The 20,803-nt window shown below is 49.6% G+C and overlaps 2 protein-coding genes across 2 annotated transcripts; both read left to right on the top strand.

The window, feature by feature from the left end:
* The first annotated feature begins 2,478 nt into the window (after positions 1-2,478).
* Positions 2,479-6,489, top strand: inhbaa (inhibin subunit beta Aa). Its single transcript, XM_056434182.1, has 2 exons — positions 2,479-3,063; positions 5,690-6,489. The coding sequence occupies exons 1-2, from the start codon at positions 2,571-2,573 to the stop codon at positions 6,487-6,489; spliced, it is 1,293 nt and encodes a 430-aa protein (XP_056290157.1). The 5' UTR covers positions 2,479-2,570.
* A 962-nt stretch (positions 6,490-7,451) lies between these two features.
* On the top strand, positions 7,452-8,634 carry LOC130206601 (uncharacterized). The gene is made up of 2 exons (XM_056434647.1): positions 7,452-7,457; positions 7,606-8,634. The coding sequence occupies exons 1-2, from the start codon at positions 7,452-7,454 to the stop codon at positions 8,632-8,634; spliced, it is 1,035 nt and encodes a 344-aa protein (XP_056290622.1).
* Positions 8,635-20,803: the final 12,169 nt, after the last annotated feature.

Genomic DNA, 20,803 nt, shown 5'->3' on the forward strand with positions numbered 1-20,803 from the left:
TGAAAGTGATTCCATTGATCTCTTTCCAGTAAATGTCGATTTCTTTAACTTTGCACCTTCAATTGAAATGTATAAAAATCAGATGCAATCTCCAGGTTTAATAAATTACATGGCGTGTCCAAATGCTCCTGGCCCGGCCCCTCTGTCACATTTTAGAACCGATTGTGGCCCGCGAGTCAAAAAGTTTGCCCACCCCTGACCTTGACCCCTGAAGCTTGAATCAAAGTGGAACATTCTAATCTTTCTTCTTCTTTTCCAGACGTCCTGAGTGTTTCTCGTTTTCAGCCCCGGAGGCGACTTTAAAAACAAAGATCATCGTTCATGACTCACAGGTGGAGAGTTATTTAAAGAAGACACACACACACTCACACACACTCACACACACTCACACACACACTCACACACACTCACTGTGCAGGGCTGATGTCATACCAGCAGAGGGAGAATCCCAGACGTGTGATTGCAGCCGGAGGTCCAGTCAGAGTCTCTGGCTGTCAGACTGAGAACCCTCCAGAACCCGTGACCTTCTCTTGCAGCTCCAGAACCCATCTCAGACCCGTTGGTTCCTTGTGTTCTGTGACGTTCAGGTTCCTCTGAACCCTCCAGAACTTCATCCAGACGTTAACAGTCTTTCTCGGATCCGTTGGATCTCATAAACTCTGATCCAGAACCACTTCTGTTTCCTCAGAACACGAGGAACCCATTAGGCTGCAGAGCCGCCGCTCTTTACAAGCCCCTCTACATCTGCACAGGCTCTTCACAAACACCTCCAGAACCGCCAGAACCGCCCCGCCCTTTCATCTCCCCACCCGCCGTCTCCCTCTGGAGGACTTGAGAACCTCGGACTCAGCGCTCTGCTTCCGGGCCCGGTGGATCCCTCCGGTCCACTTCACCTCCAGGACAGTCAGAACCTCTTCCTACATTCGTGGAACCCTCCAGGTTGAACATCCACCGGCCTGGAAGAACCCTCACATTCCTTGGAGAACTCAAGAGAACCTCGTAGGGGAACCATGTGCCCCCCTCGGAGCCGCTGTGGGCCGGGACCAGGACCAGGTCGCAGTCTGTTAGAGTCCAGAAGCATTTTGAAGTCTTCGTAGTCCAGGAGAGCCACGAGGACACGGCCCCAGTGGCTGATGGGAAGTGTAGTGTGATGTCACAGGACGGAGACGGGACCTCGGAGGTTTGGGTCCACAAGTCTTTGGTTGTCTGTTTCTCACCATCTCGTGTTTTTTCAACATGAAACAGGAACAACTCCGTGGTAACGACCTGCCGATCACCTGTAGCCCCGCCCCTAAAGCCTCCCCGGCTCTATGGTCCTAAACGATGACATCATGCTGTATAGAAGACTAGAAACTAGAGACTGAGACGTAAACTCATGTTTACATGTTTACTGAGGGAAGTAGAGTCACTACATAGACTTCTATACAACCAGAGGAGTCGCCCCCTGGTGGTCAGGAGAGAGAATGCAGCTTTAACACATGAAGCATAGACTTCTATACAACCAGAGGAGCCCCCTGGTGGTCAGGAGAGAGAATGCAGCTTCAACACATGAAGCATAGACTTCTATACAACCAGAGGAGTCGTCCTCACGCCGGGTCAGAACCTGGAGGATGAAGCGGGTCATAAAAAGAAGAAAGGAAACGGACGAGACGAGTCATGAGCCGTGACGTCATGTTGACTCGACTGAGCCAGACTAAACAGATCCAGACCAGCAGACGGACAGACAGACCGACATCTCCTCATCTGGGGGGGGATCCCAGCTCCGCTCCACTAACAGAGGGTGAAGGTAGAAGTTGGAATGAGTCACACAGCGAGATGGGAGGAGACTTGAAGGGAGGAGGGAGGAGGTATAATTATGTTAGGAGGCTGTCGGGTTGAGAGAGGAGAGAGAGAGAGAAGCAAGAGGGAGGGAAGGAAAGAAGAGAGAGAGTCCAGCCCACTCCGCTAAAACCATTCAACTGGTGAACGAGGGAACATTCACCACGAGAGAGAGACAGAGAGAGAGAGAGAGAGAGACAGAGAGAGAGAGAGAGAGACAGAGAGAGAGAGAGAGAGAGACAGAGAGACAGAGAGAGAGAGAGACTTGTCTGGATAACTTCGGGAACACTCTGCAGAGACTTCTCCTCAGAGGTCTCCTCTCTATCTTCATTCATCACGAGGAGGAGGAGGAGGCTTTCTTCTTCTTTTCTTTCTTCCTTTCTTTTCGTGACGCCTCCACATCTCCAGCCATCTGTCCCCGACTAAAAAGAAAGGATTACTCATTCTCTCTCTCGGCGGCGCTTCTTTCCCTCCGTTTCACAGGTGGACTTTACAGCTTCAAACTTCTGAAGACAAAGGGAGGAGAGGAGGAGAGGAAGAGAGGAGGAAGACACAGAGAAGAGAAGAGGAGGAGAGGAGGAATACGAAGAATACAAAGAGAGAAGGAAAAGAAAAGGAAGACGAAGAGAGGAGGAAGATAAAGAGAGGAGAGGAGGAAGAGGAGACTGAATTATCTTCAAAGACTTGTAGACCTTCATCTGCTCTTCATCGGCAGCGTCGGCCCGGCAGCCAATCAGGAGGCTCCTGTCAGCATGTCCGCCCCGGCCCTGCTCAGCCGGACCCTGCTGGTCCAGGTCCTGGTCCTGGTCCAGGTCCTGGTCCTGGTCCAGGTCCAGACCTGCGGCGCATCCTCGCCCCCTCTGCCGCTCTCTCTGGCCGTGCGTCCGGACGCCTCCTCCGGCTCCCACTGCGCCTCCTGCGCCCTGGCCCAGATGAGGAGGAGCGAGGAGGAGGCGCAGCAGGAGGTGGTGGAGGCCGTGAAGAGGCACATCCTCACCGCGCTGCACCTCCTGCGGAGGCCCAACGTCACGCGGCCCGTGCCGCGCGCCGCGCTCCTCAACGCGCTGCGCAAGCTGCACGTGGGCCGCGTGGCCGAGGACGGCAGCGTGCACATCGAGGGGGGGGAGGAGGCGCGGGGAGGAGGAGGAGGAGGAGGAAGAGGAGGAAGAGGAGGAGGAAGAGGAGCGGCGGAGCGCATGGGAGATTCACAGGAGACCACCGAGATCATCACCTTCGCTGAGGCTGGTGAGTGTGTGTGTGTGTGAGCGAGTGTGTGTGTGTGTGTGTGTGTGTGTGAGCGTGTGTGTGTGTGTGAGCGTGTGTGTGTGTGTGTGTGTGAGCGTGTGTGTGTGTGTGAGCGAGTGTGTGTGTGTTTCCTGAAGTAGAAGAGAGATCTTGAGTAATAACACCAGTCAGACTTTAAACCCTTAATTAGGTCATCAGAGGTCATCAGAGGTCATCTTCCCCTACCAGTCACAGTGTTGGGCTCAGCCCTCCTCTGGTTCTACTGGACATGAGAACCACCTCCATGTTGATGGGACGTCTCCAGACTACAACAATAAAACCATATTTCTGAGCCTGTGGAGATCTGAATATAAATATTGCGTAAACATAACTCGTTAGAATCTCTTAGAACCCAGTTGTAACTCTCCTAGAACCTCTTAGAACCCTGTTGTAACTCTCCTAGAACCTCTTAGAACCCTGTTGTAACTCTCCTAGAACCTCTTAGAACCCTGTTGTAACTCTCTTAGAACCCTGTTGTAACTCTCCTAGAACCTCTTAGAACCATGTTGAAACTCTCTTAGAACCCTGTTGTAACTCTCTTAGAACCCTGTTGTAACTCTCCTAGAACCTCTTAGAACCCTGTTGTAACTCTCTTAGAACCTCTTAGAACCCAACGGTAAAGAACAGATAACCCCGTAGAACCTCCTTTTCCTCCTTTAACTCGACCGCCGTGAGAATACTTCGCTCTGTTAGGAATAAGCGATGCATTCAGGGACCTCGGTAATTATGTTGGGCGACAGCGAGCGGAGGAGGAGGGGAGGGGGGAGCCCCCTCACACTGAGGACAATCAGGCTAATTGGTCTTAATTGATCTCCTCGTTAGCAACATTCCTCGATCCTTTGATCTGCCGCCTTCAAATAAACCAACAATGTCGGATCTATTCTGGCGGCCCGGGTCGTCTGGGGATTCGAACCGGCAACCCGTTTGACCAGGGAGGAGGAGGAGGAGGAAGAGGAGGGGAGGAAGGGGAGGAATATGAAATGAGGCGTTCACTGTTCACACTGCTGCTTTTCCATTCGTCGTGCTTCTCTTTGGGCTTCGCGGTGCGTTCAGGGTCAGCTGGTGACAAACAACACGACTCGCGGGTTCATCCTCCATGTTGCTCCTCAGTAGACCTCAGAGTTCAGACAGGAGGAGGAGGAGGAGACTGATCACGGGTCCATCAGGATGCTCCTCCTCCTCCTCCTCCTCCTCATGAGGAGTTCAGGCGTTTCCTCATCTGCTCTAAAACCTCTTCACCACTTTTGTTTACCGCCAGTTTGACAGCGTTGCACAGATTTAGTTTCATGTCTGGAGCAGTGTGTGTGTGTGTGTGTGTCTGTGTGTGTGTGAGAGAGAGTGTGTGTGTCTGTGTGTGTTTACTAACACAGCCCCGCTGACTCACATGTGGTGCCAATAAGCCGAGCAGGGCGTCGACTTTCTGTCCCACGCAGGCTGAGCCTGACAGTCCAGACTGAGGGCAACAAAGAGATGTGTGTGTATGTGAAAGTGTGTGTGTGTGTGTATGTGAAAGTGTTTGCGTGTATGTATGTGAAAGTGTGTGTATGTGTGTGTGTGTGTGTATGTGAAAGTGTGTGCGTGTATGTATGTGAAAGTGTGTGTGTGTGTGTATGTGTGTGTGTGTGTGTGTGTATGTATGTGAAAGTGTGTGTGTGTGTATGTGAAAGTGTGTGTGTGTATGTGAAAGTGTGTGTGTGTGTATGTGAAAGTGTGTGTGTGTATGTGAAAGTGTGTGTGTGTGTATGTGAAAGTGTGTGTATGTATGTGAAAGTGTGTGTGTATGTATGTGAAAGTGTGTGTGTGTATATGTGAAAGTGTGTGAATGTGAAAGTGTGTGTGTGTATTTGAAAGTGTGTGTGTGTGTGTATGTGAAAGTGTGTGTGTGTATGTGAAAGTGTGTGTATGTATGTGAAAGTGTGTGTGTGTATGTATGTGAAAGTGTGTGTGTGTGTATGTGAAAGTGTGTGTGTGTATGTATGTGAAAGTGTGTGTATGTGAAAGTGTGTGTGTGTATGTGAAAGTGTGTGTGTATGTGAAAGTGTGTGTGTATGTGAAAGTGTGTGCGTGTATGTATGTGAAATTATGTATGTGAAAGTGTGTGTATGTGTATGTGAAAGTGTGTGTATGTGAAAGTGTGTGTGTGTATGTGAAAGTGTGTGTGTGTGTATGTGAAAGTGTGTGTGTATGTGAAAGTGTGTGTGTGTGTATGTGAAAGTGTGTGTGTATGTGAAAGTGTGTGTATGTGAAAGTGTGTGTGTGTGAAAGTGTGTGTATGTGAAAGTGTGTGTGTGTATGTATGTGAAAGTGTGTGTGTATGTGAAAGTGTGTGTATGTGAAAGTGTGTGTGTGTGAAAGTGTGTGTGTGTATGTATGTGAAAGTGTGTGTGTGTATGTGAAAGTGTGTGTATGTGAAAGTGTGTGTGTGTGAAAGTGTGTGTATGTGAAAGTGTGTGTGTGTGAAAGTGTGTGTATGTGAAAGTGTGTGTGTGTGTGGTCTAGACTGGGTCTTGATTGAAAGAGGTGACCTCAGAGCTGAGTTGTGTTTGAGCCAATCAGAGAGCAGCGTCCTGACCCTGTCCCTGTCCAGGTGCGTCTCCGGGCCTGGTGGACTTCGTGGTGTCCAGAGAGCGTGGCGGCGTGTCCGTGGTGGAGCAGGCCGCCGTGTGGCTGTTCCTCCGCCTGCCGAAGACCAACCGCAGCCGCACCAAGGTCACCATCCGCCTGCTGCAGCAGCGCCGGCCGGCCGCCGGGCGCCCGTGCGCGGCGCCGGACGGCGTGCCGCTGGCGGAGAAGGCCGTGGACACGCGGCGCAGCGGCTGGCACACCTTCCCGGTGTCGGCGGCGGTACAGGCGCTGCTGGAGGACGGCGGCGGCGCCGCGCTGAGCCTCCGGGCCTCCTGCCCGCTCTGCGCCGCCGCCGGTGCCGCTCTCGTGCTGGTCTCCGCCGGCGCCGGCCAGCGGGACCAGTCCCACCGGCCCTTCCTCATGGCCGTGGTGCGGCGGGGCGGCGCCGGCTCGCCGCGGCGCCAGAAGCGCGGCCTGGAGTGCGATGGGAAGGCGCGCGTCTGCTGCAAGCGCCAGTTCTACGTCAACTTCAAGGACATCGGCTGGAACGACTGGATCATCGCGCCGCCCGGCTACCACGCCAACTACTGCGAGGGCGACTGCCCCGCCCACCTGACGAGCGTCGCCGGCTCCTCGCTGTCCTTCCACTCCACCGTCATCGGCCACTACCGGCTGCGCGGCTACAGCCCCTTCCAGAGCCTCCGGTCCTGCTGCGTGCCCAGCAGCCTCCGGGCCATGTCCATGCTGTACTACGACGAGGAGCAGCAGATCATCAAGAAGGACATCCACGACATGGTGGTGGAGGAGTGCGGCTGCTCGTAGGGAGGGGGGGAGGGGGGGAGGAGGAGGAGGAAGAGGAGGGAGGCAGGGAGGGGGACAAGAGGAGGAGGAGGAGCACTTCCTGCTCCCTCAACTTGCAGAACTTGCAGATAAAAAACTAGAAAAAGAAAAAGATAGAACAAAATAAATCTAATATATTTTTGTAGCTAATTTATGTGGACGAGACGTTCAGGCACCACTCCACCCCGTCGGACATCGGAGAGACGAGGTGCCTGAAAAAATACTAACAAGAAAATCTCAAAACTATGCAACTTGTGTCACGTATTACGAACTTATTGTTGTTTACTTTGTTTACTCTTTTCAAAATGTACGAGGGAGAAAGAAGGAGTGTATTGTGTGTGTGTGTGTGTGGAGATATACTTGAAGGCCGGCTGCTGGAACAAACACATTTTTATGTTTCCATGGTTATCGTGTTGATATTATTGTCAGTATGTATATTAATATTGTTGTTGTTCATAATATTTTGTATTTGGCTACATTTGTGTCATTATGTTGATTATAATTATTTTTCTTTTAAAGTAACGTTACAAACGTCTTTATATTTTTTGCACTATCGTGCACTAGCCTGAAAGAGGGCGGAGCTTCCAGCTCACAGGTTCCATTGGGTCAAATGTAGGAGGTGCAGTGTGATTGGCTGAGCCACCTGTCAATCAAAGACAGGATTCATGAAGTACTTTTAAAGTCTTTTATAAGAATCAGATGTGTAGGCTCCAATTGCACTTACACAAAGAGACGGATCACAGTGACCTTCAAACCACCTTCAAAAAACCTTCAAACCACCTTCAAAAGACTTTCAAACGATCTTCAAACCACCTTCAAAAGACTTTCAAACGACCTTCAAGCAACCTTCAAACCACCTTCAAAAGACTTTCAAACGACCTTCAAACAACTTCTTAACAACCCTCAAATAACCTTCAAACGACCTTCAATCGACCCTCATCGTAATGACAGCGAGGTCGTTTGAAGGTCGTTCTTCAGGCATTTAAAGCACTTTGGAGATTAAAGTGAAAATGTAAACAAATCTGAATTCATTGGAGAGATTCAGAATAATGAATTTGTTTTTACCAGAGATTGTTTTATTTTCCTGAGACTCCCCAGAGCCCCCAAGAGCACCCCAAGAGTCACCCAGAGCCCCCAAGAGTCCCCCAAGAGTCACCCAGAGCCCCCAAGAGCACCTCAAGAGTCACCCAGAGCCCCCAAGAGTCACCCAGAGCCCCCAAGAGCACCCCAAGAGTCCCCCAGAGCCCCCAAGAGTCCCCCAGAGTCACCCAGAGTCACCCAGATCCCCCAAAGTCACCCAGAGCCCCCAAAGTCACCCAGAGCCCCCAAGAGCCACCCAGAGCCCCCAAAGTCACCCAGAGCCCCCCAGAGCCCCCAAGAGTCACCCAGAGCCCCCCAGAGCACCCCAAGAGGCCCCCAGAGCCCCAAGAGCACCCCAAGAGTCACCCAGAGCCCCAAGAGCCCCCAGAGCCCCAAGAGTCACCAAGAGTCACCCAGAGCCCCCAAGAGCACCCCAAGAGTCCCCAAGAGCCCCCAAGAGTCACCCAGAGCCCCAAGAGTCCCCCAAGAGTCACCCAGAGCCCTCAAGAGTCCCCAGAGCCCCCAAGAGTCACCCAGAGCCCCCAAGAGCACCTCAAGAGTCACCCAGAGCCCCCAAGAGCACCCCAAGAGTCCCCAAGAGTCACCCAGAGCCCCCAAGAGTCCCCCAGAGTCCCCAAGAGCCCCCAAGAGTCCCCCAGAGTCACCCAGAGCCCCCAAGAGTCCCCCAGAGTCACCCAGAGCCCCCAAGAGTCCCCCAGAGTCACCCAGAGCCCCCAAGAGTCACCCAGAGCCCCCAAGAGTCCCCAGAGTCACCCAGAGCCCCCAAGAGTCACCCAGAGCCCCCAAGAGTCCCCCAGAGTCACCCAGAGCCCCCAAGAGTCACCCAGAGCCCCCAAGAGTCCCCCAGAGTCACCCAGAGCCCCCAAGAGTCACCCAGAGCCCCCAAGAGTCCCCCAGAGTCACCCAGAGCCCCCAAGAGTCCCCAAGAGTCCCCCAGTCACCCAGAGCCCCCAAGAGTCCCCCAGAGTCACCCAGAGCCCCCAAGAGTCACCCAGAGCCCCCAAGAGTCCCCCAGAGTCACCCTGAGTCACCCAGAGCCCCCAAGAGTCCCCCAGAGTCACCCAGAGCCCCCAAGAGTCCCCCAGAGTCACCCAGAGCCCCCAAGAGTCCCCCAGAGTCACCCAGAGTCACCCAGAGCCCCCAAGAGTCACCCAGAGCCCCCCAGAACCTCAGTGCCGTCCCTCTGTGATGTCCCACGTGTTTTCAGTTTCCCTTGTTGTTGTCATGGTTTCCAGAAGGGGGCGGAGCCTCCTCTGGACTCTCTGGGACACAATCCGTCCGTCCCGTTTGAGCGAAGACGCGAAAGGTTGAACAAAAAGTGGATGAAGATGAAGGTGAAGATGAAGAACTTCATTTTGTTCTTTTTATCAAGACTAAACAAAACTGATACTGACTGAAGAACAAAAAGTGTAATTACTATTCCGTATAATCCAGATTGTTGTTTTCTAATTTATTGAATGGTTTTGTTTCTGCTTCACAAATAAAGTTTAAGGATGTACACAAGCCTGACTGTCTTTAATAGAAGGATCCTCCTCCTCCTCCTCCTGAAGGAGTCCTCCTCCTCCTCCTCCTGAAGGAGTCCTTCTCCTCCTGAAGGAGTCCTCCTCCTCCTGAAGGAGTCCTCCTCCTCCTCCTCCTCCTCCTGAAGGAGTCCTCCTCCTCCTGAAGGAGTTCTTCTCCTCCTGAAGGAGTCCTCCTCCTCCTCCTGAAGGAGTTATTCTCCTCCTGAAGGAGTCCTCCTCCTCCTCCTGGCTCATGTTGACGTTCATAACCTCATAAACTGGGCTTGTTAAACTCAGATTATAAAACATGAAGCCGTCTCTGAGCGGTTCCAGCTTCCAGGCGGCAGGAGCGGTTCCAGCGAGGAGGAGGAGGAGGAGGAGGAGCAGCAGGAACTCATTTCCTCACGCCGAGCAAAAAATGTAGCCGCTATTAAAGCTGCGGCGCGCGAGCTGAAGGGGAAGAGGTGAAGAGGTGAAGAGGTGAAGAGAAGAGGTAAAGAGGTGAAGAGGTGAGGAGGTGAAGAGGTGAAGAGGTGAAGAGGTGAAGAGGTGAAGAGGTGAAGAGGTGAAGAGGTGAAGAGATAAAGAGGTGAAGAGGTGAAGAGGTGAAGAGGTGAAGAGGTGAAGAGGTGAAGAGGTGAAGAGGTGAAGAGATAAAGAGGTGAAGAGGTGAAGAGGTGAGGAGGTGAGGAGGTGAATGAAGGGTGTGAGGAGGTGAAGAGGTGAAGAGGTGAAGAGGTGAGGAGGTGAAGAGGTGAAGAGGTGAAGAGGTGAGGAGGTGAAGAGGTGAAGAGGTGAGGAGGTGAGGAGGTGAGGAGGTGAAGAGGTGAGGAGGTGAGGAGGTGAAGAGGTAAAGAGGTGAAGAGGTGAGGAGGTGAGGTAAGAGGTGAGGAGGTAAGGAGGTAGGAGGTGAGGAGGTGAGAGGTGAGGAGGTGAGGAGGTGAGGTGAAGAGGTGAGGAGGTGAAGAGGTGAAGAGGTGAGGAGGTGAAGAGGTAAAGAGGGTCATGGGGGTCAGGGTCATGGGGGTCAGGGTCATGGGGGTCAGGGACATGGGGGTCAGGGTCATGGGGGTCAGGGTCATGGGGGTCAGGGTCATGGGGGTCAGGGTCATGGGGGTCAGGGTCATAGGGGTCAGGGACATGGGGGTCAGGGTCATAGGGGTCAGGGACATGGGGGTCAGGGTCATGGGGGTCAGGGTCATAGGGGTCAGGGACATGGGGGTCAGGGTCATGGGGGTCAGGGTCATAGGGGTCAGGGACATGGGGGTCAGGGTCATGGCCCTTGGACTGGCAGACCGGGGTGGTGGGTCCCATTTTCAAAAAGGGGGACCGGAGAGCGCTGGTCGAACCTCAGATTCAAGACCAGCAGTGCAGATTCCGTCCCGGTGGACCAGCTCTGGGTCTTGTTGACGAGTGAGGGTCAGATGGAGGAGGGTGGTGGAGGGTGGAGGAGGATGGAGGAGGATGGAGGAGGGTGGAGGAGGATAGAGGAGGATGGAGGAGGATGGAGGAGGATGGAGGAGGGTGGAGGAGGATGGAGGAGGATGGAGGAGGGTGGAGGAGGATAGAGGAGGGTGGAGGAGGATGGAGGAGGGTGGAGGAGGATGGAGGAGGATGGAGGAGGATGGAGGAGGGTGGAGGAGGATGGAGGAGGGTGGAGGAGGATAGAGGAGGATGGAGGAGGATAGAGGAGGATGGAGGAGGATGGAGGAGGGTGGAGGAGGATGGAGGAGGATGGAGGAGGGTGGAGGAGGATAGAGGAGGATGGAGGAGGGTGGAGGAGGATGGAGGAGGATGGAGGAGGATAGAGGAGGATGGAGGAGGATAGAGGAGGGATGAGGAGGATGGAGGAGGATGGAGGAGGAGAGAGGAGGAGGAGGAGGATGGAGGAGGATGGAGGAGGATGGAGGAGGGTGGAGGAGGATGGAGGAGGGTGGAGGAGGGTGGGAGGAGGATGATGGAGGTGGAGGAGGATGGAGGAGGTGGAGGAGGATGGAGGAGGATGGAGAGGTGGAGGAGGATGGAGGAGGGTGGAGGAGGGTGGAGGAGGATAGAGGAGGTGGAGGAGGATGGAGGAGGATGGAGGAGGGTGGAGGAGGATGGAGGAGGGTGGAGGAGGATGGAGGAGGGTGGAGGAGGATAGAGGAGGGTGGAGGAGGATGGAGGAGGATGGAGGAGGATAGAGGAGGGTGGAGGAGGATGGAGGAGGGTGGAGGAGGATGGAGGAGGATGGAGGAGGGTGGAGGAGGATGGAGGAGGGTGGAGGAGGATGGAGGAGGATGGAGGAGGGTGGAGGAGGATGGAGGAGGGTGGAGGAGGATAGAGGAGGAGGATGGAGGAGGATGGAGGAGGGTGGAGGAGGATAGAGGAGGGTGGAGGAGGATGGAGGAGGATGGAGGAGGGTGGAGGAGGATGGAGGAGGATAGAGGAGGGTGGAGGAGGATGGAGGAGGGTGGAGGAGGATGGAGGAGGGTGTTCCCTCTGCCAACGCCTGATCTTTCTTCTATGGAATTCATTGCCTTCAAATGCAAATCTCCTTACTCCATGACAGTGCTTCTCATAGACCGTCCTCCAAAACCAAACCCATCTTTTCCACCTGAGATCAGTGATCTCCTGACCTCACTCTGCACTATGTCAACTCATATTGTCATTGTTGGTGATTTAAATATCCATGTCGACAACCCCTCCTGTCAGCAGCAGATGTCCTGGGTGCTTGAGGGTCCTCCGCATGGTGAGGTTCCTCACCAAGGATCTCTGGATTTGGTGATCACTGACTCTGCTTCCATCAGTAACTCCAGGTTGAGGATCTCGGTGTCTCCGACCACAAGGTGCTCCCTGCCATCAGTCCTAAGCGTCAAATGTCTTTCCGGAACTGGAAGAACATTGACCCAGCCACCATGGATCTCCAGCTCATCACCTGCCTCTGCATCAGTGGATGAATGAGTGGAGCACTCTAACACATCCTTGAGCAGTGTTTCTGATCTCCACGCCCCTGTCAAGTCACGCTCCGCTCCCTGGTTCACTCATGAGCTGCGGAAAATACCACCAGCTGGGCGTGCCACGGAACGACCTCCAGACACTCTGGGCCCTCTGTCCATGAACTGGCCTTCCGTGAGCATCAAAGGGCTCCGACTGCCTTGAGGAGGCTCGCGCTTCTATTCCAGCGTCATCAATAAAACCCTGAAACTCTAAACAGCTTTTTCTCCAATAAATCATCTCCTGAAGCCACAGCCATCCTGTTCAACTGAGGCTCCAGAGGCAGTGCAACAGCTTCACTGACTTCAGAACAAAGGTCAACAGCATCCGCTCTCGATGGCCAGCTCTCCATCTCGGCTTCCTCTGACACCAACACCGTGCTGTCTCCTCTGGATCTCGCTGAGGTTCAGGAGAGCCATGTCGAAAAATCCTCAAATATGACATCCTGTACCTGGACCCTGGACCCCATTCCCACTGCTCTGCTCAAGTCTCAGTCCTTTCATCACCAACGTTGTGAACCTTTCCCTTCTCTGGCTGTGTCCCACCTGTGCTCAAGGTTGCTGTCATCCGTCCCATTCTGAAGAAGCCCACCCTGGACCGCCTGTCCTGGGAGAGAAAGCTGAGGAGAGCACAACTTCCTCCAGCTCAACAGCAGCAACACTGAAGCCCTCCTTGTTGGCACTCCACACCAGGTTCAGACATCATCCAGAACTCTCACACCTTGGCAGTCAGGTCCCCTCCTCCACAATCACCAATCTGGGAGTTCGGTTTGACCCCACCTGACCTTTACTGACCAGATAAAATTCCTGTGCAAAACCTCCTTTATCATCTAAAGAACATCTCCAAACTCCGCCCACTTTAACCCCGTCAGAGACGAAGAAGCTCGTCACGCTCATCTCCTCGAGACTGACGACTGCAACTCTCTCCCACGGGACCACGACAAGAACATCTCAAACGACAAGACATCCCACACAGGCTGCCAGGGTCCTGAGGGGAGGCCGGAGATACCACATATCACCCGTCCTCCAATCGCTGCACTGGCTCCGTTTCATTCCGGATTAACTACAAGGTCCTGGTACTCACATCTCAGCATCAGGAACGTACCACTCCCCGACCCTCAGATCCACGGGCCGCTCGCTCCTCCGGGTCCCGACACCAAGCTCCGCACCACGGGGACCGGCCTGGTGGAGCGTCTCCCTGACCAGCTGAGGGAACTCACTCTGAACTCTGAAGACGGGCCTGAAAACCTTTTTATTCAGGAAGGCTTTTTTTTACCTTGAGTTAATTTATTGTCAGCTATCACATTCTTATTTGTGTTATTTTTATGGGTTGCTCTAACTATGTTTTAATCGGTTTTATTTGTTTTCACTATATGTGTGGCACTCTGAGATTCTTTAACCCTTGTGTTGCCTTCGGGTCATTTTGACCCGATTCAATATTTAAAGGAAGGGTGCGATAAAAATGAAATGCATTATTATTATTATTATTATTATTAGTGGTGTAACATGGGACTACAAGCCCTCTAGTGGGGTAACATGGTACTACAAGCTCTCTAGTGGGGTAACGTGGTACTACAAGCTCTCTAGTGGGGTAACATGGTACTACAAGCTCTAGTGGGGTAACATGGTACTACAAGCTCTCTAGTGGGGTAATATGGTACTACAAGCTCTCTAGTGGGGTAACATGGTACTACAAGCTCTCTAGTGGGGTAACATGGTACTACAAGCCCTCTAGTGGGGTAACGTGGTACTACAAGCTCTCTAGTGTGGTAACATGGTACCACAAGCCTCTGGTGGGGCAATATGGTACTACAAGCTCTAGTGGGGTAACATGGTACTACAAGCCCTCTAGTGGGGTAACGTGGTACAAGCCTCTAGTGGGGTAACATGGTACTACAAGCCTCTGGTGGGGTAATATGGTACTACAAGCTCTCTGGTGGGGTAACATGGCACCACAAGCCTCTAGTGGGGTAATATGGTACTACAAGCCCTCTAGTGGAGTAACATTGTACTACAAGCTCTCTAGTGGGGTAATATGGTACTACAAGCCCTCTAGTGGAGTAACATTGTACTACAAGCTCTCTAGTGGGGTAACATGGTACTACAAGCCCTCTAGTGGGGTAATATGGTACTACAAGCTCTCTAGTGGGGTAACATGGTACTACAAGCTCTCTAGTGGAGATATGGTACCAAGCTCTAGTGGGGCAATATGGTACCACAAGCCCTCTAGTGGGGTAACATGGCACCACAAGCTCTCTAGTGGGGCAACATGGTACCACAAGCCTCTAGTGGGGTAATATGGTACTACAAAGCCCTCTAGTGGAGTAACATTGCCTACGCTCTCTAGTGGGGTAATATGGTACCACAAGCCCTCTAGTGGAGTAACATTGTACTACAAGCTCTCTAGTGGGGTAATCCATGCCCTCTGGTGGAGTAACATTGTACTACAAGCTCTCTAGTGGGGTAACATGGTACCAAGCCCCTAGTGGGTGTGTAATACTAAGCCTCTAGTGGGGCAACATGGTACCACAAGCCTCTAGTGGGGTAATATGGTACTACAAGCTCTCTAGTGGGGTAACATGGTACTACAAGCCCCTAGTGGGGTAACATGGTACTACAAGCTCTCTAGTGGGGCAACATGGTACCACAAGCCTCTAGTGGGGCATCATGGTACTACAAGCCTCTAGTGGGGCAAATATGGCACTACAAGCCTCTAGTGGGGTAATATGGCACTACCCTCTAGTGGGGCAACATGGTACTACAAGCCTCTAGTGGGGTAACATGGTATGGTACCTACAAGCTCTCTAGTGGGGCAATATGGTACCACAAGCTCTCTGAGTGGGGTAACATGGTACTACAAGCTCTCTAGTGGGGCAATATCTGTGCTCTCTAGTGGGGTAACATGGTACACTACAAGCCTCTAGTGGGGTAATATGGTACCACAAGCCCTCTAGTGGGGCAACATGGTACTACAAGCCCTCTAGTGGGGTAACATGGTACCACAAGCCCTCTAGTGGGGCAACATGGTACAAGCCTCCAGTGGCAACATGATACTACAAGCCCTCCAGTGGGGCAATATGGTACCACAAGCCTCTAGTGGGGGTAACAATTTACAAGCTCTCAGTGGGCAATATGGCAATAATTTTCTAAGCTCTCTAGTGGGGTAACATGGTACCACAAGCCCTCAGTGGGGTAACATGGTACCACAAGCTCTCTAGTGGGGTAACATGGTACTACAAGCCTCTAGTGGGGCAACATACTAAGCTCTCTGGGTAACATGGTACTACACGCCTCTAGTGGGGTAACATGGTACCACAAGCTCTCTAGTGGGTGCAATATGGTACTACAAGCTCTAGTGGGGCAACATGGTACTACAAGCCCTCTAGTGGGGTAACATGGTACTACAAAAGCTCTAGTGGGGTAACATGTACTAAGCCCTCTAGTGGGGTAACATGGTACTAAGCTCTAGTGGGGGTATACTACAAGCCCTCTAGTGGGGTAACATGGTACCACAAGCCCTCTAGTGGGGTAACATGGTACTACAAGCTCTCTAGTGGGGTTGGTACAAGCTCTGGTGGGGTGGGTACTACAAGCTCTCTAGTGGGGCAACATGGTACTACAAGCCCTCTAAGTGGGGCAACATGGTATTTCTAGGCTCTCTGGTGGGGTAACATGGTACTACAAGCCTCTCTGGGGGTAATAATGTGGCACAAGCGTTCTCTAGTGGGAGGTAACATGGTACTACAAGCCCTCTAGTGGGGTAACATGATGCCACAAGCCCTCTAGGGAGGTAATATGGTACCACAAGCCCTCTGAGTGGGGCAACATGATACTACAAGCTCTCTAGTGGGGTAACATGGTGCCACAAGCTCTCTAGTGGGGTAACGTGGTACTACAAGCTCTCTAGTGTGGTAACATGGTACTACAAGCCTAGTGGGGTAATGTAATTTTCTAAGCTCTCTAGTGGGTAACATGTTACCACAAGCTCTCTAGTGGGGTAACATGGTACTACAAGCCTCTAGTGGGGTAACATGGTACTACAAGCCTCTAGTGGGGCAACATGGTACTACAAGCTCTCTAGTGGGGTAATATGGTACTACAAGCCCTCTAGTGAGGTAACATGGTACCAAGCTCTCTGAGTGGGGCAACATGGTACACAAGCTCTCTAGTGGGGCAACATGGTACCACAAGCCTCTAGTGGGCAATATGGTACCAAGCTCTCTAGTGGGGCAACATGGTACAAGCTCTCTAGTGGGGCAATATGGTACTACAGGCTCTCTAGTGGGGGTAACATGGTACTACAAGCTCTCTAGTGGGGTAATATGGCACTACAAAGCCTCTAGTGGGGCAACATGGTACTACAAGCCCTAAGTGGGGTAACATGATACTACAAGCCCTCTAAGTGAGTAATATGGTACTACAAGCCCTCTAGTGGGGTAACATGGTACTACAAGCTCTCTAGTGGGGTAACATGGCACTACAAGCTCTCTAGTGGGGTAACATGGTACTACAAGCCCTCTAGTGGGGTAACATGGTACTACAAGCTCTCTAGTGGGGTAACATGGTACTACAAGCCCTCTAGTGGGGTAATATGGTACTACAAGCCCTCTAGTGGGGTAATATGGTACTACAGGCTCTCTAGTGGGGTAACATGGTACTACAAGCTCTCTAGTGGGGTAATATGGTACTACAAGCCCTCTAGTGGGGTAACATGGTACTACAAGCTCTCTAGTGCGGTAATATTTATGTTTCCTCTTGTTTCTTCATGTTTCTTGTTTCTTCTTGTTTCCTCTTGTTTCTTCGTGTTTCTTCTTGTTTCTTCATGTTTCCTCTTGTTTCCTCTTGTTTCCTCTTGTTTATTCTTGTTTCTTCATGTTTCTTCTTGTTTCTTCATGTTTCTTGTTTCTTCATGTTTCCTCATGTTTCTTCTTGTTTCTTCATGTTTCTTGTTTCTTCTTGTTTCCTCATGTTTCCTCTTGTTTCCTCATGTTTCCTCTTGTTTCTTCATGTTTCCTCATGTTTCTTCTTGTTTCCTCATGTTTCCTCTTGTTTCTACATGTTTCTTGTTTCTTCTTGTTTCTTCATGTTTCCTCTTGTTTCTTCATGTTTCCTCTTGTTTCCTCATGTTTCCTCTTGTTTCCTCTTGTTTCCTCTTGTTTCTTCATGTTTCCTCTTGTTTCCTCATGTTTCCTCTTGTTTCCTCATGTTTCCTCTTGTTTCTTCATGTTTCTTCTTGTTTCTTCATGTTTCCTCTTGTTTCCTCTTGTTTCTTCATGTTTCCTCATGTTTCCTCTTGTTTCCTCTTGTTTCTTCATGTTTCCTCTTGTTTCCTCATGTTTCTTCTTGTTTCTTCATGTTTCTTCTTGTTTCCTCATGTTTCCTCTTGTTTCTTCATGTTTCCTCTTGTTTCCTCATGTTTCCTCTTGTTTCCTCATGTTTCCTCATGTTTCCTCATGTTTCTTCTTGTTTCCGCATGTTTCCTCTTGTTTCTTCATGTTTCCTCATGTTTCTTCTTGTTTCCTCATGTTTCCTCATGTTTCTTCTTGTTTCTTCATGTTTCCTCATGTTTCTTCTTGTTTCCTCATGTTTCCTCTTGTTTCTTCATCTTTCCTCATGTTTCTTCTTGTTTCCTCATGTTTCCTCATGTTTCCTCATGTTTCTTCTTGTTTCTTCATGTTTCCTCTTGTTTCCTCTTGTTTCTTCATGTTTCCCCTTGTTTCCTCATGTTTCCTCTTGTTTCCTCATGTTTCCTCATGTTTCCTCTTGTTTCCTCATGTTTCCTCATGTTTCCTCTTGTTTCCTCATGTTTCTTCATGTTTCCTCATGTTTCTTCTTGTTTCCTCATGTTTCCTCATGTTTCTTGTTTCCTCATGTTTCCTCTTGTTTCTTCATGTTTCCTCATGTTTCTTCTTGTTTCCTCATGTTTCTTCTTGTTTCCTCTTGTTTCTTCATGTCTCCTTGTTTCCTCCATTCCTCTTGTTTCCTCTTGTTTCTTCTTGTTTCTTCATGTTTCTTCACGTTTCCTCTTGTTTCCTCATGTTTCTTCATGTTTCTTCTTGTTTCTTCATGTTTCTTCTTGTTTCTTCATGTTTCCTCATGTTTATTCTTGTTTCTTCTTGTTTCCTCATGTTTCCTCTTGTTTCCTCATGTTTATTCTTGTTTCTTCATGTTTCTTGTTTCTTCTTGTTTCTTCATGTTTCTTCTTGTTTCTTCATGTTTCCTCTTGTTTCCTCATGTTTCCTCTTGTTTCCTCTTGTTTCTTCATGTTTCTTCATGTTTCCTCATGTTTCCTCATGTTTATTCTTGTTTCTTCTTGTTTCCTCATGTTTCCTCTTGTTTCCTCATGTTTCTTCATGTTTCTTGTTTCTTCTTGTTTCTTCATGTTTCCTCTTGTTTCCTCTTGTTTCCTCATGTTTCTTCTTGTTTCCTCTTGTTTCCTCATGTTTCCTCATGTTTCTTCTTGTTTCCTCTTGTTTCCTCTTGTTTCTTCATGTTTCCTCTTGTTTCCTCATGTTTCTTCTTGTTTCTTCATGTTTCCTCTTGTTTCTTCATGTTTCCTCTTGTTTCCTCATGTTTCCTCATGTTTCCTCTTGTTTCTTCTTGTTTCCTCATGTTTCTTCTTGTTTCCTCATGTTTCCTCATGTTTCTTCTTGTTTCCTCATGTTTCTTCTTGTTTCTTCTTGTTTCCTCATGTTTCCTCTTGTTTCTTCATGTTTCTTCTTGTTTCCTCATGTTTCTTCATGTTTCTTCATGTTTCCTCTTGTTTCCTCATGTTTCCTCATGTTTCTTCATGTTTCCCCTTGTTTCCTCATGTTTCCTCTTGTTTCCTCTTGTTTCCTCATGTTTCCTCATGTTTCTTCTTGTTTCTTCATGTTTCTTCACGTTTCCTCTTGTTTCTTCTTGTTTCTTCTTGTTTCCTCATGTTTCTTCATGTTTCTTCTTGTTTCTTCATGTTTCTTCTTGTTTCCTCATGTTTCCTCATGTTTTCTCATGTTTCTTCTTGTTTCCTCATGTTTCCTCTTGTTTCTTCATGTTTCCCCTTGTTTCCTCATGTTTCCTCTTGTTTCTTCATGTTTCCTCTTGTTTCTTCATGTTTCCTCATGTTTCTTCTTGTTTCTTCATGTTTCCTCATGTTTCTTCATGTTTCCTCTCCTGCAGTCCAGAAGGATTCCTGCTGTCATGTCTGTATTTATTGCTTCTCCTGTATTTATTGCTTCTCCTCCCTTCCGCTACTTAAATCATCTCTCCATCTGAACCCTCCCAGTGAAACGTCCACTACAAGTGATGCAGATGCATTCATTTTTAATCCATATGTACGCATATCTAGGGGGGGATTACATCTGATCATGAAGACGCAGAAAATGTTACTTTAAGGAATGGACAGAGAGAAAGAAACAGAAGAGTCTGAGAGGAGAGCACACACTCACACACACTCACTCACACACACACACACTCTGGTCGTCTGTTTAATTTCCGGCTGCTATCGTTTTACTCTGCAGTCGTCAAAATAGGATTAGAGCGTTTAATAAAGAATGATTACCACCATGAGGAAATGACTCCGCTGTGCGACACACACTCAGGAGACTTTACTGTGATCGTCTGCTTAGCTTCTCAGTTTCCATTAATAAACACCTGAACGCTTGTATAAGCTGTACACACACACACACACACACATCTACACACGCTGACACCCAAACACACACAAATACACTTACACAAACACGCACACTGACACTCAAAAACACTCACACACACACAATGTATTCTCTCTCCAACATGTGACCACGTGTCTGTAGTTTCTATGTTTTGGTAGATTCTCGCCATCTTTGTGGAGGCGGAGCCTGACTGACGGAGGGATGTGATAGGCCGTGTGATTTATATTTATATGTATAAATACATTTATACATATAAATATATTTATTTATTTTTATATATAAAAACATATATATTTATAAATATATTTATAAATATAAATAAATATATTTATAAATATTTATTTATATTTATAAATATATTTATGTATAAATATCATTATAAATATATATATTTATAATTATATATGGATTTATATAATTATGAATACATGTATAAATATGTAAATATATATATATTAGTGCTGTGAAAAATAACGCGTTAACTCAGTTAATTCAATTTCAGGTTTAACTAGTTTTTTTTTTACGCATTTAACGCATGCGCAGAATGAGCTTCCAATCCGTCTGTTGTTGGTCGTCGGGACGAAAAAAAAGTCACTTGCAGAATGAGCTTCCAATACACCACTTCAATCTGAACTCTGTCCGCTCTCATGCAGACGGTCTGTTCATCGGTAATGATCCTTCCGCAGGTTCACCTCCGGAAACCTTGTGACGACTTCTACTTCCTGTAGATCAGGGTCTCAACACGTCGATCGCGACCTGCCAGTCGATCGCGGCGTAGTGTCGGTAGATCGCATGACATTAAAGAGATTGGCCCGCCCCCTGACATGTTCTCTAGAGCACGTCTTTGTTCTTTTATTAAACTAAACGTCTGTTGTTGATCGTATCTCCACAGCAGCATGTCATTTCTGTCTCTTCGCGTTGCGTTAACACTTATCGATCTCCGTCTGGCGCGCCACAGAGCTCCGTGCGCGCGCATCGGGACCGAGCAAACAAAAGTCACTTGTCAATCTGTCCCTGTGTCCGGGCCGGTGAGGTTTCAGCTTTGCAGCGGTGTCCCCGCCGT

Source organism: Pseudoliparis swirei, chromosome 16, assembly GCF_029220125.1.
Source record: "Pseudoliparis swirei isolate HS2019 ecotype Mariana Trench chromosome 16, NWPU_hadal_v1, whole genome shotgun sequence".
NCBI classification, from domain to species: domain Eukaryota; kingdom Metazoa; phylum Chordata; class Actinopteri; order Perciformes; family Liparidae; genus Pseudoliparis; species Pseudoliparis swirei.

Excerpts from the sequence above, each read along its gene's own strand:
- inhbaa (XM_056434182.1), top strand. The coding sequence starts at position 2,571 with ATGTCCGCCCCGGCCCTGCTCAGCCGGACCCTGCTGGTCCAGGTCCTG. Across the intron at positions 3,064-5,689 it reads CATCACCTTCGCTGAGGCTG|GTGCGTCTCCGGGCCTGGTG; the intron begins GTGAGTGTGTGT and ends GTCCCTGTCCAG.